Consider the following 19,424-nt stretch of genomic DNA (forward strand, 5'->3'; position numbering starts at 1 on the left):
TCCTTCACTGTTCCTCTTCAGGGCCGTGTTGTCTCACTCTTTATTCTCTCGTCAGCTCCAAACACACGTGCACCTCGTTATCTCAGGTGACAGAATAATAACAGACTCAGTAGGCTGCAGATCAGTGTGCGCTGCTGCCTGTGTGTTTTTAAACTTGGCAGGTTTGTTTTTTCTTCTCTCTTATAGGCCTATGTGTTTGTGTATGAGAAACAGTGTCTCAGATGAAAAAGAAAAAAAAAAAATCAGAAGGACACGTCTGACTATAACGTAATAAATCAATGTCGGAAAAGTGGAATGCTACTCAGCTCATCGTCACTAGGGTGGAGGGTGAGCTGGAGCCTTTCTCAGCTGACTTTGGGCAGGAGGCGGGGTTCACCCTGGACAGGTCACCAGTCTATCACAGGGCCAACATATACACACACACATTCACACCTATGGGTGATTTAGAGTCACCAGTTAACCTGCATGTCTTTGGTCTGTGAGAGGAAGCTGGAGAGAACCCACACATGCACGGGGAGAACATGCAAACTCTACGTCAGATTCATGAACGTGTTGTTAAATCAAGAATGCCAGAGAAGGTGAGTTGAGAAAGAAAGTTAAAATGCCCAAACAAAAATCTAAAGGGAGCGTCGGACTCCAAACATAAAAAGAACCTTAGTGCTGAAGTGGAGCGACTGCTGCAGGAAGTGAACAAAAAGCAGCTGTTATATTTAGTAGCGTCAGCAGTGGATGCAATAACAGAAACAAAGATGCATGGGATGCTGTCAGTCATTCACTGAACGTGTGTCTGAGTTATAACTCAGTTTTTAATGAGAATCATTGAAATGTGACTCCACAGGAAGAACGTTCAACAGAAACTCAAAAACTTTGAAATGTTGTTTCTCTTACATCTGATCAGCTGATCCACGTCCTCCTTTAAAGGTAATGAGCCCTTCCCTTGACATGTTGCTCTTTAAAGACAGACAGCTGGGTTCAGGAGAGTCTGGTCTCTGCTGCTGGATCCTGAATCAACAACACAACTAATAAATGTGCATGTTGGAGAAAAACTGATGAAAAATATCTTCAATCTTTTAATAAACACAACAACTGACTTTTAGAGAGAAAAGTCTTTATGACGGTTTTAAATTCTGACCTTTCAAATAAAGCTCACCTCTTGTTAAACTGATGACGACCAATGGACTCATCACTGGATCCAGGTCCGGGTCCGGGTCCAGGTCCAGGTCCAGCAGACTGTGTCTTGTGCTGCTGCTTCGGCCTTGAACACAACACACACAGAGCTTTGAGTGTGAATAATGATGGAGCAGTGATCTGAGTCATGGACAGTTAGAGATGCTCATCTGACCTTTGACCTGTGATCTGGCTCTTGGTTTTAGAGGGAGGGGCTCCCTCCTCTCTGTCCTCACACTGATCCATGCTGCTGAGCTCACATCCACATCAGCTCACACACACTTTGTAGCTTCACCTGCAGAGGAAACACACATCATTCATCTGCACAGCAGCTCACATGTCCATCATGTCTCCAGCTGCCCCTCCACTGATTGGCTCTTTTTCTCTGCTTTTCATTTCATTTTGGTTTATTCCATTCATGGTGTACATTCTTCACAAGGTTGCACAAAATTACATAATGTAGCTGCACATTGTCACCATGAATGAAAAGGAGCAGGATGAAGAAAACTTACAATACCTGCCCCTCTCTGTTGTTATAATTACATTGGCTTACTTCAACACCAATATTATACCCTATTTTAAGAACACTAGATGGCGTGATGAAGCTGCAGCCCAGCAACATGATCCATGGACCACTGTTTCCATCCACTGACACACACAAGGTCTGAGATCCACTGAGTTGATGTGACACAGTCTCTGTGTGGACAGCGTCCCTGTAGAAAACCACTGGATCAAACAAGCTACACACACAACAACTGGGCCAAGACTTATTTCACCTCACAGCTCCACTATCACAACATTCACTCATTTCACTCACACTGGAAATTCAAAGAGAGAAAAACACTCTCCAGCTGCTACTGACACTTATTGTCTCTGTCCATCCATTCATCGTCTGCTCCATCAAATGTCACAAAATACAGACAAATGATGCGTTCAAGTTCCTCTCAGTCTGAGGCCACGTCTTCAAATGTCTTGTTTTTGTCACAGCAACAATCAAAGACAAAATATTCAGTTTACAGTCAAATCAAACAGAGAAAACAAGGAAATCTTCTGTTTTTGAGGCTGAAAACTGAAAATTTCTGCTTGAAAAATGTTGATTAAACAACTGTTGCAGCTCTAAAAGATTCTCCACAACAATATTGATGATTAGTGTCCAATAATCAATAACCCAGAGTGTGTACTATGTGTAACCACAGACAGTGTCCAGCTGCTCCTCTTCTCATTCATTCTAATGAGTCAGTGAGCTGATGGAACCTACAGAGTCACAGGACAAACATGCTGTGGTTTCATCTTTAATCATGTGTTTCTGAGCTCATCAGGTGTTTTTAATCTACAACCTGCAGCTGGAAAGTGACCAGTAGCTTCACCTGTCAGCTACATGAGCTGCAGTACAAGCAGGAAGTAGCACAACAAGGAAATACTCAAGGAGAGTACAAGTACCTCACAACTGTACTGCACTAAATGTACTCAGTTACTGTGAAGAACCTGAAGCTGAACATCGATCAACACTGGAAAATCAATCATCAATAAAGAAACTGTCAGTGATAGACAGTTACAGCTTCTGCTCTTATTCCAGCGCTTCTACCCACAACATCCACACAACATGGAGGACACGGTTCTACCCACAACATCCACACAACATGGAGGACACGGTTCTGTCGGTCCAGACTTTACAGTTACAGCTCTGACTCAGCTACAGTAACATTATAATAACACAACAACAACACAACCACAAGTTGAAGGGCAGAGAACTCAGGTAACGACAGGTGTTAACGAGGAAAACATCCAGACTGTTCACCTTACCTTCACACGGGGAAATAAACTGCGACACAACAGCTGGGTCAAAGTGAAACTATGAAAGTTGTCTTACCTGTCTGACATGAGGGCGTGGTCTTACCTAATCTCTCGCTCTCTCTCTCTCTCTCTCTCTCTCCCTTTCTCTCTCTCTCTCTCCGTCTATGTGCATATTTTCTTAAGACTGAATGTTCTGAGCTCTCGAGGTCACAGTTCAAGATTCATTAAACTTAACATAATCAACTTTATTCGTTCTTGTTCTTCAATAAAACAACAAAAAAAGCTCCGGTTGAGATTTCACTTCTGTAATCTGAGTAGACAGACTGGTGTTTTTACTGCTGTTTATTTCTACTACTGAACCATAAAGAGTTAAAACATTAATGATAATATCGATCTCCAGTCCGCCGCTTGTCAGTGACTCTGTGTCTGAACTCATCTCCAGTTTCCTCCAGGACGCTGCAGGACTCCATGAAGCGACACGAGGGGGCGACACCGCTCCGTGTGGTGGAAACATGACACCAGACAAACAGATGACGACACATCCGACTCAACACATCCATGATCCGACTACGGTTTGTTATGGAAAGTCTCCGGAGGAGGAGAAGACGTCTGAGAGACACCGATGGAGACAACAGAGAGTTTAAACTGAAATATAAGTTCATTAAAAAAATATTTTAAACAACCCTCCTTTATTGCTCTTAGCGGTGAGCTCAAGCAATACACAACCTCCATCAGATTTTTAAGCAACCAGAAAGCAATAAAACTGTCAACATATGTGAAAACTTGAACATTTTTTTGTAAACTTATAAATTCCCCCTGGCGTATTATAATATAGATGTGCTTTATATATTGCATATTATTTTGAAAAAATGTTTTGTAATGTGAAACAAAGTTTTGAATAAAAAAAAATGATGTGAGTATTTAAAATAAGTAGGCTATTTATAGGATATTTCATAAAGTGCAAAGTGACAAGTAGAGTGCCTATCTAAAGTATGCAGGGATGTTCTGGGTATTTAAAATAAATCAAATACATTCAAGTACATAGGATATTTCATAAAGTAGAGTGCCTATCTAAAGTGTGCAGGGATGTTCTGGGTATTTAAAATAAATCAAATACATTCAAGTACATAGGATTTCACATAAAGTGTTCATTGTTCAGTGACAATAATCTGTAGGAGAGGAGAAGGGACCTGAGTGGAGCTCCACAGGGATGGAGCTACCCACCAAGGTGACCTAATGCAGTTCCAGTTTGATGCTGGCACTGCGTTGTCAGGTTGAGAATGCCCAGTAGGGACGAGGCCAGAGGTGGGTAGAGCAGCCAAAAACTCTACTCAAGTAAGAGTACAGTTACTTTAGAATAATGTTACTCAAGTAAAAGTAAAAAGTAGTCATTCAAACATTTACTTGAGAAAGAGTAGAAAGTACTTGGTGAAAAGTCTACTCAAGTACTGAGTAACTGCTGAGTAACCTCTGATTTGTTCCTTTAATGATCAGCGTGTAAATGTAGTAGGCCTCATCAAATACACAAACATATAATAGCAATGAAAGAATCCAGATATTGCCAAAGAACAACATTTAACAACTAAGACAATAGCCTAAATGACTTTTTTTCCCCTTTTTTTACAAAGTAACATAAATGAAGACAAATTCAGCCACAATAACTTACATAGGCCTATCTCTGAAAGATCTATGAACTGTCCATAAGCTCTTTGTGTGCACTATATAGCCTACTCAAGTAAAAGTAACAAGTATGCTGCATTGAAACTACTCTTAGAAGTACAATTTATCCAAAAAGTTACTCAAGTAAATGTAACAGTAAATGTAGTGCGTTACTACCCACCTCTGGACGAGGCTGCCCACCAGGGTCTCATCCCTACTGGTACCTACTGGTCTCCTATGTACAGGGCTCCACGACTGCTGACTCACAATCCAGTTTCTGACCTTACGAGTAAAACAGAGGTAGTCACACTGCAAAAACTCAAACATTTTACCAAGAATATTTCTTATTTCTAGTCAAAATGTCATTTCTAGTCAAAACTAATCTCATTATACTTAAAAAGTAGCTTGTTTTAGACACTTTTCCCTTCTTTCAAGCAGATTTTCACTTGAAATAAGTAGAAAAATCTGACAGTGGAGCAAGTTTTTCTTTCTTATTACAAGCACAAAAAACTTGGTTTCACTGGCAGATTTTTCTACTAATTTCAAGTGAAAATCTGCTTGAAAGAAGTGAAAATGATCTAAAAACAAGTCAATGTTTAAGTGATGAGTCTTATTTTAAATGGAAAGAGATTAGATTTGACTAGAAATGAGACATTTGGACAAGAAAAAGGACAAACATTCTCAGAAAGATTTAGAGTTTTTGCAGTGCAGTGGTGTTTTTGAGGTGCTCTGGACGTCTGTTCCATTCACTGATGGTTTTGCTGGTGTGTTAAAGTGTTAGTGTGTTAGCTAACAGTAGCTGTATAGACCTGAGCAGGTGTTACATCTCTGAGAGCTTCTTCCTCTTCTTCTTCTTCCTGACTGTGACTGTGAAGCTGCTGAAGCTCAGAGCTGCTGTCTGTGACTCCACAGGAGGAGGGGATGCCACCTTTAGCTGGAGCAGAGCTGGTCCACACCCCGCTGCAGCTCTATCCATATCTCCTGAGGTGCTGCAGGCTGCTGCCCAACACGGCCATGCAGCAACACTATCGACACGCCGTACGACAGGTGAGCTGCTCAGGTACACACACACACACACACACACACACACACACACACACACACACACACACACACACACACACACACACACACACACACACACACACACACACACACACACACACACAGGTGTAACGCTGCAGACGGATGCTCTACTCTCTCTAGTTTCTTTTTTTTTTTTTTATACTTTATTGCAGAATTCAAGTTCATATTCCAGCACATATCTTATCAGTCACTGGCACGTTCCTGCAACATTTATGACATTTTTTAAAACATTTTTTAGTGTGTGTGTGTGTGTGTGTGAAAAACATCAAAGAAAAAAGTGAAAAATAGATGGATTCAAAAAAAAAAAAAAAAAGAAGAATAAAAAATGAATATATATAATTTTAAGGGGAATATTAATAATAAAGGGGGGGGGGGGGTGGGACAAAGACAGTTGGGGGAAAAAAAAGGGCATAAGATAGAAACAAAAATTGCAACATACATAGATTTGTTCTCTTCAGAAATCTAATAAACCTTTCTTCAGAGCTGAAAACATCCGTTTATTTATTTATATAATCAAACCACTTATTCCATCTCTTCAGACATTCTGGTTCTTGTTTTCTGACTCTGTATGTAATTTTTTCCATTTCCAGAATACTGTTTACAGTTCATTTCCAGTTATTAAAAGAAGGTGAGATAGATTTTTGCCAATTTCTTGTGATTTGTTTCAAAGCTGTTATTCTAAGTATTCTGTATAAATATTTGTCTTTTTCTGTTGTAAGTTCGGCTGGTGTTATTCCTAAAACTAGACATTTCGGTTCCAGTGTTTTTTTAAACTGGAAAATTGAAAAGAAAGATTCCATAATTTTTTTCCAAAAAGGTTTTAGTGATGGACAAAATAGAAAATATGTGAGTGGTTCGCATGGTGCTCCCCACAATTTCGCCAACAGTCTGAGGTAATGGATGTTGTGAATTTAGACTGTATGTTTGGAGTAATGAAAAAACGTGTGTATACCTTCCATGAGAATTCCCTCCAATATCCAGAACTTGTTGTTTTGTGTATTGTGCTATAAGCATTTTTCCAATCGTCGTCTTCTATTTGTACTTGATTGATCTTGATTCCACTTTGTCCTAATTAGGTCTTGTGTTTCTTCACTGACTCCTAGTATTTGATATATTTTTGAGAGCGTATTCTTGATATCTAAATTCTAATTTTTTATCATAAAAGTTATTAATTGATGTTGTTCGTGGTGACCCTCACACACACACACACACACACACACACACACACACACACACACACACACACACACACACACACACACACACACACACACACACACACACACACACACACACACACACACACACACACACACACACACACCTCTGCTGACGGATGCTGGACTCTCTCTAGTGACGGTTTCTGAGCTGAGGATGCAGAGAGAAGCTGGATGGAGCTGCAGACTGGTTAGATGGACAGTCTGATGGTGTCACATGTTTATTGGTCGTGTTTAGTGTTGAGTTTAGATTTGATGATCCTGAATTGATTGATTGATTTGATCCTGATCAGATGTTGTTAGTGTTCAGTGAGTTTGTCGTTTGTTTTCCTGTTTGTTCTTTGTGTTTTTATTTCATTTCTCCACGTCGGGGCACCAGAGAATAAATATGTGGGGCTCCGGTGGGAGGGAGGAGTCACTACTGTCACTGTCATTTCATCTTCAACATCACGTGGAGGAAAACATTAAAGGACAATTCCGGGCAAATTCACCTCAGGCTGTATGTTCCTAACATTTTAGGTCTAACAGAAGGAATCTGAAGGTTTCCAGTTTAATTTCTCCTGTTTTGTGGTAGTTGTGTCTGTCCCTGCGTCGCCACGGCAACGATGAATGGGAGCGGATTGAAGTTCTGCTGCTTAGGCTGTTTCCATCCCTCAAAGCCACAGACAGCGTCAGATGGAGACTCAAACATGCAGCCAGAAGTTTATTTACTTCAACAAGCCGACATGTTTGTAAAACTAGATCTAATTCAAAGTCTGGCGGAGTCGAGACCCAAGTTGACGCTTGGTGTGTTCAGGTGCAGTGGGAAGCTCCCGTTTGTGTCGTAAACACAGGAATATCAACTCTGGACTTGAAGTAAAAAAAACTTCTTGGCGCATGTTTGAGTCGACGTCTGACACTGTCTGTGGAAAAAAATTGCGGCTTTGAGGGATGGAAACAGCCTCAGCAGCAGAACTTCAATCCGCTCCCATTCATCGTTGCCGTGGCGATGCGGGGACAGACCATAACTACCGCAAAACAGGAGAAATTAAACTGGAAACCTTCAGATTCCTTCTGTTAGACCTAAAATGTTAAGAACATACAGCCCAGAGTGAAATTGTCCTTTAAAGTAACAGTGATGATGATGATGATGATGATGATGATGATGATGATGATGATGATGATGATGTCACTACAGGTTATTATCCATGAGGGAGGTTTGATTGACAGCCAGCAGTAGTAAACACACGTCAACAAACACAAACTGTTGCAGCTGTTTATTTATTCATTGTTTGTATTTAGTGTTGTTTACTTTAATATTTAGTTTAGATTAGATTTTCCTGAATTGATTTATTTGATTTAACTCTGATCAGATTCTGTTAGTTTATTATTTGTGTAGTTCAGGTGTTCTCCTGTTTATTATTGGTGTTTTATTTCATTTGATCACGTCACCAGAGAATAAATGTGTAGGGCTGCAGTGAGGGACCAGCATGCACCTGGGTGGGCTGATGGGTTTTGTTTTGTTTTGTTCTTTTCTTGCTCCTTTCTGGTCAAATAAACCACATTTGTAGTTAAAACTGGACTTTGCATGGTCATGATGTTTCTCTCAGCTGTCTACACCACGACCCATGGTGCAGCAGTGGCCCTTTGATTCTTTAGGGTTTAAAGTTTGATTTGAAGCTTTTCTTAGTTTCCACAAACAGCCACTACAATGACTGATCGCCTGTCTGATCTCCTCCGGTCCCTGCTGCTGCTGCTGCTGCTGCTGCTGCTGCTGCATTCACACATTCACTCACAGATCAGGAAAACCTGAGAAAATCCAGGATTAAGTCTGAAATTGAGGATTATTTTCATTATTATCAGTTATTCTCGTCCAAAACGTCCAATTCTTCCATTTAGATTTTAAAAATGAAGGAAAGAAACACAGTGGAAAAACTCAAACCAGAGAAATAATAATGATAATCATGATGATAATATTATTAATAAAGTGTCCTGATTGATGAGTTTGTGTTTCCAGGGTTACACCAGTCACTCAGATGAGGACGACCCAGAGAGGATCCAGATGATCATCCAGAGAGCGATAACAGACGCTGACTGGATTCTAGATAAAGTGAGTTTATTATTATTATTAATAATAATAATAATAATAATAATAATAATAATAATAATAATAATAATAATAATATTGTCAGACAGAGCAACACACGTCAGTCTCTCCTCTCTGTGGTTGCAGTACACCAAGAAGAAGTGAGGAGAAGGAGGCAGCAGCTGCTCACATCAACTATGAAGCTCATTGTTTCTATCAGATCAATATTCATATCAGTGTAAAAACTGTTCAGACTGAAATGTGATTTAGTGACGTTTGATATTTTTAAATAAAGTTGTTCTCACTGACTGTGGCTCCTTGGTCTCATTGACAGTGTGAGGACAGAGGTTATTCAACATGAGGGTTGACACTTTTATTATTAAATGGTTTTATTGGTTCTTAACAAACAGGACACAACAAGTCAGGGTAAACGTCTCTCTCAGCCTCTTCACGTTATATGTAGAGGGCAGCAAAAAGAGCCTCTCATTAGTAGGATGTCACACACACACACAACTTATTTTTTATTTTCTTCTTTCTCTTTATCTTCATTTATTTCAGTTACATCCTGAGTCAGACTCCCATACAGGTCATTTTGTTGTCGTTCCACTTTGTGACCATAGGTGGCACTGTGATACCAGGTTCAGTGAGAAACTCCTGACTCAAGCCCATCCCATTCCCATACACTAGGAGGCAGAATAAAATGGTGTTTGAGACAGTCAGACACTTTCTTACTGTTCCACAGGTATGTAAAACGTGAAAAACAACTTGAAAATTGTGACTTTTGAGGTCACGTCAATGTATTTAGAATGGTTTGATAACTTTGGTGTATTTGTCAATGCAGCCACAGTATACTCACACTTGTTTGTGTTATTATTTATATACGTATTGAAGTTATATGCATTTATAGTTAAACTCAAGTATTTGCCTGATATTAATAAATATTGTCCTATAGTTTTCTTTTCTACAGAGCTTTATAATATTGGTTCACTCATTCTGATACTTACATTTATTTTCTGCCTCTTTAGTTCTTTGTTGAATAAATTCTCTGTAGAGTGTATTTGTCTTTTGACAGGCGTTTCCTAATCCCTTCATGATCCATGGTCCATCTATAGACTTTAGTTTGCTGCTTTGTTGTTTCACTGGACACTTTTTGTTTAACCATGATGTGAATATTCTTCAAATGTTCCATATACATTGTCAATATGGTTTTCATTATAAAGTGTTTCCAAGTCATTCCTAAACACATTGATGCTTTCCTCTGTCCTCACTCTGCTGTAATGTGTTTTATTTATTTGTCTTGTACTTGCTGCTGTAACAGAGTTAAGGAGTTAGTAATTCCACTAACTGTAATTCTGTTATTATGGAAGCTGCACTACACGTAGTTTATTATTATTATTTATCTGCCTGTTACAATATGAAGTCGTTCACTCCTTTATTTATTTTTTATGTATTTATTATGATCTATGAGTTAGAAGCTCTTATTTTGAAAGGCCACACTAACGAGCCCCTGCAGACTTGGCGGGTTGACCCGTTTCTAGGCAACAGTCTGCTGTGGGAGTCTCGTGGTAGGTTGACTTGTACTGAGCTCCGTTAATCTAACTTTCTATTTGAGGGTTAAAGGTGACTTTATTGATCATACATGTGAAGATCTGCTCCAGACAACAACTGCTGATGTTCTGTGATGATGCTGAGTGAGATACATGACAAGTTCATTGATACGGAAAAGCTTTTCACTCACTTTGATAGCTTCATGTTAGCTTGTGGCTAATCCTAGCAGCGTGACTGTTGAACAGGCAGAGAGTGTTGTGAAGGTTATTCTGGGCTGTGGTTCTGCTGGCTCCACTGGTTTTTGGATATAGGCTCATGCTGAACATTGTATTGATAAACTCATCAGTCATTCTGTGCTGATTGGGATGTAGGGTTAGGTTACACAAGTGTCTAAAAACAAGCTGCTTTTTAAATGTGATGAGTCTTATTTTAAGTATAATTAGATTTATTTTGACTAGAAATAAGACAAATATTCTTTGTAAGATTTTGAATTTTTGCAGTGTGGAGAAACACAGAGAACCAGCAGAGACACTGATAAGACATCGACGCCTATGGAGAGACATTTTAGTCAAAACTTGATGAATAAATAAAAAAAATCCTTAAATGAATAAATAAAAATCTGACAGGAAATGAATCTCAAAATAAATCCAGTAATAAATGTCGACATGTTCATGTTTGTTTATTCATTCATTTATTTACTGATTATTTTTACATCATGTTTTTGTTTATTTCACATCAGATTGTTTACAGGACAGAGATGAACACAGTTTAATAATGAACTCAGCGTCATGGCAACAGAAAAATCATTGGGACCTGAAAAACAAGAAGAAGTTTACAAGAATCACTGAGAAGAGTTTAAAACATCAACTGGTTTAATCCATGAATGTGAAAACGTGAGTGAGAGACAGAGACAGAGACAGACATGTAGAGACTGAACTGTCTGTTCAACAGTGAGAAGGTTTCTGTGACAGGAGGAGACTCTGCTTCACTCAACACAGACTCACTGAGGAACCGTAACCGATCCAGAACCCAGGATAGAGAGGTTGAGTGAAGGTGGTGTTGAAGGTGTAGAGGTGGATCAGTGAGTCAGAGGAGACTCTGTAGAAGGACAGAGAGCCAGCAGGACAGTCCACATACACTGCTACTCTGTTAGAGACAGAGGAGGAGGAGGAGGAGGAGGAGGAGGAGGAGGAGGAGGAGGAGGAGGGGGAGGAGGAGGAGGAGGAGGAGGAGGAGGAGGAGGAGGAGGAGGTGGAGGAGGTGATATATGTCTGTCTGTTATTGTGACAGACTCTGTAACCACCATCATCAGAGCATCTCAGACTCCAGGACTGATCGTTCCTTCCAAACAAACAGTCTTCACTGTTTCCTTTCCTGCTGATTCCTCTGTAACTCACTGATATAAAAACGTCTCCTCTCCACTCGACCTCCCAGTAGCAGCGACCAGTCAGACCAGTTGAACACAGCAGCTGAGGCCAGTAGTCAAATCTGTCTGGATGATCAGGATATGACTGATCCTCCTTCACATGTGTCGCCTTCCTGTTGTTGTCAGACAGTTTGATCTTTCTGTGCACTGTGTTTGTGTCGATTGTGAGTGGACAGGAATCTGATGGAGAGAACAAGACACAGCTGCAGTTATTGATCATGTGATCAGTTATTGACAGTTTGATGAAGACTCATGAGGTCAGTGATGTGACAGTGTGAAGATGGTTGAATGTGCTGCTTTGTTTCCATGAATCAAAGTAAAAACAGACTTACACTTCCTCAGACCTGGTGTCAACCATGGGACTCCAGCAGGCTCCACCCTGAAAGGAGGAGGGGGGTCAGAGCAGCACCTTCTCTGTCAGCATGTGTAGCTGGGTCAATCTTTACTTTGTTTTATTCATCTGATCATTCATTATAGTCATTATTTCTTTATTTTTATCATTCATTATGGTGAACATTCTCAAAACCTGCTCGATGCTAACACTATCTAAAACAAGTTAGAATTTCCTGCTTTGTTTTATATCACTTCTATTTCTAAGTTCCATCTTCACCTGTAGCAAGGGGGAGCGATATTGGGGTAACACACTAAGGGGGACGTGGGCGACGTCGGACCAAACTCCCGGCAAAACTCTGGCTGCTCTTGTTGTGGTAAGACGTGTTGTGAAGCTCTCACGTTGCTCTGTAAAATATGCACTTAAACTGTCATGTAATGCGGTTGAAACTGTGCGCTAAAGTAACGACAGCTTTTATTAATGTGTTGCCGTGTTTTTAATTGTGTTTTACGGTGAAAAAGCGGCTGTAGTTTGGGTTTAACGTGACGTCTGCCGTGTGTGTGTTTTGTGGCCTGTCGTAGGAGGCAGACTGTTTCTACCTGCAGCTGTGTGTTTCCTGACTCTGCCCCTGTGCTGCCTTTGCAGGTGCCTTTTGTCTGAAAAATGCTTTGAAATGTGATTTCTGAGATGTGTTTGTGGTAAATATATGAGAGTTGAGTCTGGTCAGAGCTGTAAAAACGTCACTAGAGCACACATTATTTCACTTTTTATTAGGGATGCACGATAGTTATCGGTCCGATAATTATCGGCCCGATATCAGGAAATTATGACGTCATTTCGATAAATCCGATATCATAACTTATCGGCCCGATAAGATTTATTATATATTTTTTGTCAGCACTGCGGTATGGGTCTTTTATTTTTTGGAAGCGCTCTCACTCAGAGCGCTCTGCTCTACTCCTACAGGAGACCTGCTGCCTGCAGTGAATGCTGCGTTCAGGTGGCCTCCCTATAATCGGAAAAACAATATTCTGACTGAAATCAGAGTAGTCCCTCATTTCGGAAAACAACTCGTCAACTCGGTCATAATTTTGGTAGTTGCCTGAATTGACTTGACTTATCCCAATTACCCTTATTACACATAAACCATAGAAATATGAACATAAAAAGGTCTGAAGAACGGCTCGCAAAACGGGAACTGGGAACTCCCGTCAACACGTGAACGCAGCACAATGTGCGTACTGGGTTAACACAGAACATGACGGCGCTAATGTGGGACGATAATAAAGAAGACAGTCCGCTTGATGTCTGTAATAAATGTTCCGAGGAAGCTCCACGAGGAGGGAAAATAGCGCGAGCAAACCTGGTCAGTCACCTGCAACATGACGTCGCTCCGACGGAGTTTTTAAAGCTACGAGGACGATGCTAACGACGCTAGCAACATAAAGCTAACTGTAAGAAGCCACCGGGACACAAACACACAGACACTCTCTCCCTCTCTCTACCCCTCAACCACACACACACACACACACACACACACACCCCTGCACCCCCCCCCACCCCCTCTCACACAGACACTCTGTCTGTCTGTCTGTCTGTCTCTCTCTCTCCCCCTCTCTGAAAAGTTATTCATTTCTTTTTTAACTTGTGGGATGCACTTTTCCCACTTTGTATTTATTCTAAATGAGTAAAATAAATAAATAAAATAATGCAAAGTATTTGCATTATTTTATTTATTTATTTTAAATAATGCAAAGTATTTGCATTATTTTATTTATTTATTTTACTCATTTAAAATAAACACAAAGTATTTGCATCAGTTCTAGAGTCTTTCATTTTTATATCAATAAGTAATGCAGCTTATTTAAATAGATGTTCATTTGAGATATCAAATAGTTTTGTCTGATATCTTTTAGCAGAATGTTTGAAAGGCTTGTTAATAGAATATCTTCATTTAAAGAGTCAAAACTGTTTTTGGTTTGTTTATAGTATTGATGTCATGATATATGTTAGGTCCTCACTAGTCTTTTTTTTATCTCCAAGTATGTTATCGGTTATCGGTTATCGGTTATCGGTATCGGCCTTCGGAAGCAGAAAGTTATCGGTTATCGGTATCGGTTTCAAAAAAATGTTATCGTGCATCCCTAGTTTTTATTATTGTCCTTGTGTAGAGGAAAAGTATGGAATATTTTTATTTGATAATTTCATGGTGATTTTTATTCTGTTTTTCTAATGATTATTATTTACAAGTGGGTTATAGACATATTAATTCCATGTGATTATTTTAGTTTCTATTCAGGAGAGTATCTTTTCTCTAAAATTATTATTACTATTTATTTATCCATTTATTTTTGTATTCATTTATTTTTTATTGTGACATACAATACAGTAAAGAGCAGCAAAAGAGGAACAAACTCTGGCTGCTCTTGTTGTGGAGGCAGACTGTTTCTACCTGCAGCTGTGTGTTTCCTGACTCTGCCCCTGTGCTGCCTTTGCAGAATAAATGAACCAACTCAGATCCATGGTGTTGTCATCCTTCAGCCTATAAGCAACCATTTCACAACTGCTACACATGCACACATGGACATTACATGGCTCTCACACACACACTGTTTTATCACTGTGTTCACATGGAGGCTGGTATGTCTGGATGAACACTGAGCACAGAGAAGAAGGAGCTGGAGTCTTTATCTAGTGATGATACAGAGCAGGAGGAGACCAGGAGGAAACACTTCATCATGTCTTTTCTCCATGTCATGTCACTGCAGTGTGAGACACACACTTTCACTCTCTGACTCTCAAGCTGCACAAACACACGTCACAGCAAAGAAGATGAAGACACAACAGGTGGAGCTGACCAGCCCAGATATCCCACAATGCACCAGGAAAGGTGGAGGAGAAGAAGAAGAAGAGTGGGTCTCATTCATGAAACGTTAGTAAATCCGTGTGTAGATTTGCACAAACTCACGCTACTGAAACTCTACTCCAGATTCATGAACGGTGCAGGAAACTCAGATTTGATCATAAGCATCGGCCCCGGTTCGAATCCCGCGTCGGGCAGTCGTTTCCTGCATGTCATTCCCTCTCTCTGCCTCCCCCTTTCCTGTCCGTCTCTACTGTGTACTAGGACTGTCAATGAATATTTGAAATTCCAATGTATATTAGAATTATAGTTCACTGATTCTTGAGAGTCGGGACAAAACACGTTCTGAAAAACTTTTTTTGAAAATGTACACTATATTGATTAGAGTTATATATTCATGTAGATAAAGATCTGTTCTATTTCACCATGTAAAGGTGCAGGCTGGAGGTTCAAAAACATTTTTAACAAATTCACATGTTTACCTTAAGGACTTGATTTGTGTCAACTCCGTCAGACACACTAAAGGTATATAATAATATAATTATAATAGCCTATCAAGAATATTAAGTTCTGATGCATGTTTTAATAGTGTTTAGTTACTCTGATATGCAATAAAAAGTAAGATATAAACTTAAGGTTTAATTTCACACTGTTATGAATACACAGATTTCTAAAAATGAGCATTTTCAAACATTATCTTTTATTTTGCCACTATAGAAAAAAATCCTAAAGTGAATAAGACACAAGAGGATGTAGATCTGATGATCCTTTATTACTTAAACAACAAAAACTGAAGAAAGAATTATTTGTTTCCCCAAAAAATTACAAAAACATGTATCTGACGGTGCTGATGAAGATCTGACGGAGTTGACAAAATTGTATTTGCATTTCTGATCAATGAGCAAAAGCTTTTTTTAAAGGGCCCATATTATGCAAAATCCACTTTGTACAGGTTTTGTAGTGGTCCTGTGTGTTCCCGTGGCCTTTCTATGACGCCTGGAGGTGGAAAAAGTCTGTTCACTCCCTTCATTGATTTCTACACTTTTTTGAGATCGTGTCTCCAAACGGGCGAATTGGAAGTGCTGGCAGACTTGACGTCAGGATGCGCTGAACTCAGGTGACTTCATCTCCCGATACTTCATAATAAACCCCCTGGGCCAGTCTGGAAAAACGTGAGCTCCGCCCGGTGAGGCATTTCCGTAACAGCGACAGTCGCGACCCCTCCCCCCTCCCCCCTCCCCATCCCCATCCACATACACATACACACACGCTCTCTCTCTCTCCCGTCCGTCATTTGACATGAAGATGCGGTAGATACGGGTGGAGCAGTCGGTACCGCGGCCGCCAGATGATCATTTTGAATCACTGATTGAAAAACAGCCGCCTGTCATTACAAATGAAACCGCGGATCAGAGAATACTGGAATGATACCGCTTCTCACCAGAGCAGCGGTCCTAATCACGGAATGAGAGACATCTGAACGAGGAAGTCTCCTCTCCCGGCGCAAAACCACGTCAATATTCTCCGGTAACTTCTCATCAGTCGCACCGTGCAGTTTGTGCTGCTCCTCAGTTTCACTTGTTTTTTTATTTGACAGTTTCACACAGAACTTTCTGATGGTAGTAGGAGTCCATGTTTCTCCTTCTGCCACAGTAAAAAAGGGACTTTTACATTTTTTCAGACAAGATAAGAGTCTCAGAAACTTTTTTTTTTTTTCGGAAATCAATGCCCAACCCCTGTCCCAATGTCAACATTAGCACATGTACCTGTAGTGAAAACCACACCCTCTCCCCGTGACAGGTGTGGAGTGGACGTGGTTTACTCATCTTATTTGCATTTCAAGGTGCAGACACAGAAATGGCTCGTTCTCAGGAGAGCTCTGGAGAGACACTTTTAGATTGCTGAGATCTAGAGCTGCAGATTGATTTGGGGACAATACACTAGGAATACAATATGGTAGGACAACTTAGAACCATGTGAAATAGTTGAAAAACAGCATAATATGGGACCTTTAAATAGATGGAAGTAACACTAAATTAAGAAATAGCAATCCCTTGTCTTACTGAACATATTTAACAAAACTGTAAATACACCATTTCAAACTATAACAAATTGCACAATTGCCCTTCTATAATGTCACATTACCTAGCATTTGATTGGAAGATGTGTCTGTTTTGGACAAATCTGCCACAGATGACACTGTACTGCATATATTACACTAATGATGGTGGAAAGGCAGGGTTTTGCACACGGTCCGAGTCAAAGAGACTGGATGCTGTGGCATTCTGGACACAGATCCTATGGATCATGTCTTAAAATATATCAAGACAAAATTACCACAGGTGCACTTTTGGTATGATGGTCCAAGTAAACTGATTTGAAAAAGCAACACTGAACTTCTTCCCTGCTCTATAAGAAGTGTGTATATTTTCAATAGTGAAAACTACACACTGTACCTTTAACATTTTACATCAATCAATAAATCAAACATGTAGAAAAGTGCTATATATAACACATGTGCTGGAAAGTCATCCAATAATAAGCAGATAGAAAAGAGAAGAAAATTATTCAATAAGCAGACCACAGTCTGGCCGTGCTCTACAAATCATAACTATATTGTAAAATAATGTAATTGCATTCTATATACCTACATTAATGTGCAGATAAACCCCTGAAATAACATTCTATTCCTTTACTATATTTGAAAAAAGTATAATATTAGCACATTTAAAGCAGAAGTAAGTGGTCCGGTCGTTTTCGCTAATGCTGCGTTCCAGGCAGGCTTTTGAAATTGTAAATTACAGCCTCAAGTCACGACTTACGACTTTGTAGCGTTCCAGGCAACCCACTCGTGTTTTTCCGACCTGTTTTACCGGTGAAAGTCACTATAACGGCCACTCGTAACTTCTGACCCGTGAACTCGTACCAGATCGAACTGATACGACTTCACGGTCGGAAAAATACGAGTTTCCTTGAACGCACCATAACAGTCCTCGTCCCTACGTCACCACATTCACGGCGTCCCTTGGCTGCACACACAGCCCTGCATGCCGTTCTCTCTCCTCATTGGATAAAAACTGTAGGATACGATAAATGTTTTCTCCTCGGCTCAGAGCAGAGCAGAGGGACTCAGACCCGTGTTTCAGTCCAAACACTCTATGTAAGTGATTGCTGTCGGAAGATATAACTATTTAAGACTTATATTAACACAAATATATCACTTACTTCTGCTTTAAGCAGTTATTGGTGGATTTGTCAACTCCGTCAGCTTACATGTCAACTCCGTCAGACATAAAACCTGACGGAGTTGACTCTGACGGAGTTGATGAAATGGCATGTTTTTTTCCTTCTGCAGAAAAAAGCCCTGCAGCTAGCTAGCTAGTTTTTTGGCTATTGCTAGCTGTCTCCATTATCTCAATAAAATACTTGCATTGAGTCCACTATGGTTCATAAGGGAGAGATGGTGTTGACATGCTCCGGCTGGGACCATAGGAAAATTGACATTGTTCATCTAAAATATAAAAAAATGTCAACTTTAACAGACCATGTGTGGTATTGATGCATTCACCACAGCCAGGAGAATGAAAAGGGATCCTCAGGGGATAGATGGCCATGCTATTGCCTGATTTAATGAGGTTTATGAAAGAATCTGACGGAGTTGACGGAAACAGAGGACACAACTTTGATGGGCAGATTTCTGTGGAAAATATTTTTAGATGTTCATGCATGTTGATGCATTGTTTTATACATTTATAACCCTTATCTTTGATTTGATATAAATGTTTTCACAATTGTAGAGGTTTTTAAAGTTTTTTGGGGGCTGGTGAATATTGTGACCTATTGCTGAGGACAGGAGAAATAACATGGGCCGTCTGACCACTGGTCATATAATTAAACAAATATCCCCCAAAAAAGGAATTATCTATGCTAAAACATAACATCAGTATTCACAATTCATTTAGATCTAACTTTGTGAGTATGTCAATCATTTTTTATTTCCTTATTTTTGATATAAATAAGTCTTTTCTGTGTGGGACATGTTTTGTCCCGACTCTCAAGAATCAGTGAGTGATTAAAATGAAATTCGAATATGAAAATATGATATTCGAATATTAATAATTTAGTAGTAACTCACACAGACACACACACACACACACACACACACACACACACACACACACACACACACACACACACACACACACACACACACACACACACACACCTGTCTGTGTGGTCACGTCTGGAGAGAAGCAGCTTCTCAGCGT

The 19,424-nt window shown here is 39.9% G+C and overlaps 3 protein-coding genes across 3 annotated transcripts in view; 1 reads left to right on the plus strand and 2 right to left on the minus strand.

Moving 5' to 3' along the window:
* Positions 1–19,424, minus strand: part of LOC310995914 (uncharacterized protein) — a 213,697-nt gene that overhangs the window by 68,065 nt on the left and 126,208 nt on the right. The gene's annotated exons all lie outside the window — the stretch shown is intronic.
* On the plus strand, positions 5,499–9,280 carry LOC310995944 (LYR motif-containing protein 9-like). Its single transcript, XM_083985165.1, has 3 exons — positions 5,499–5,667; positions 8,920–9,012; positions 9,136–9,280. Exons 1-3 carry the CDS (start codon positions 5,542–5,544, stop codon positions 9,151–9,153), a joined length of 237 nt encoding a protein of 78 aa, XP_083841291.1. The 5' UTR covers positions 5,499–5,541; the 3' UTR covers positions 9,154–9,280.
* Positions 11,270–19,424, minus strand: part of LOC310995948 (NLR family CARD domain-containing protein 3-like) — an 84,536-nt gene continuing 76,381 nt past the window's right edge. The window contains exons 8-9 of the mRNA XM_083985169.1: positions 12,295–12,341; positions 11,270–12,142 (exon numbers count right to left, since the gene is read on the minus strand). Coding sequence (XP_083841295.1) covers positions 11,526–12,142; positions 12,295–12,341 — 664 coding nt within the window. The 3' untranslated portion in view covers positions 11,270–11,525. The remainder of the gene's footprint in view (positions 12,143–12,294; positions 12,342–19,424) is intronic.

Source organism: Trachurus trachurus (assembly GCF_905171665.1).
Source record: "Trachurus trachurus genome assembly, chromosome: 13".
Classification (NCBI taxonomy): Eukaryota; Metazoa; Chordata; class Actinopteri; order Carangiformes; family Carangidae; genus Trachurus; species Trachurus trachurus.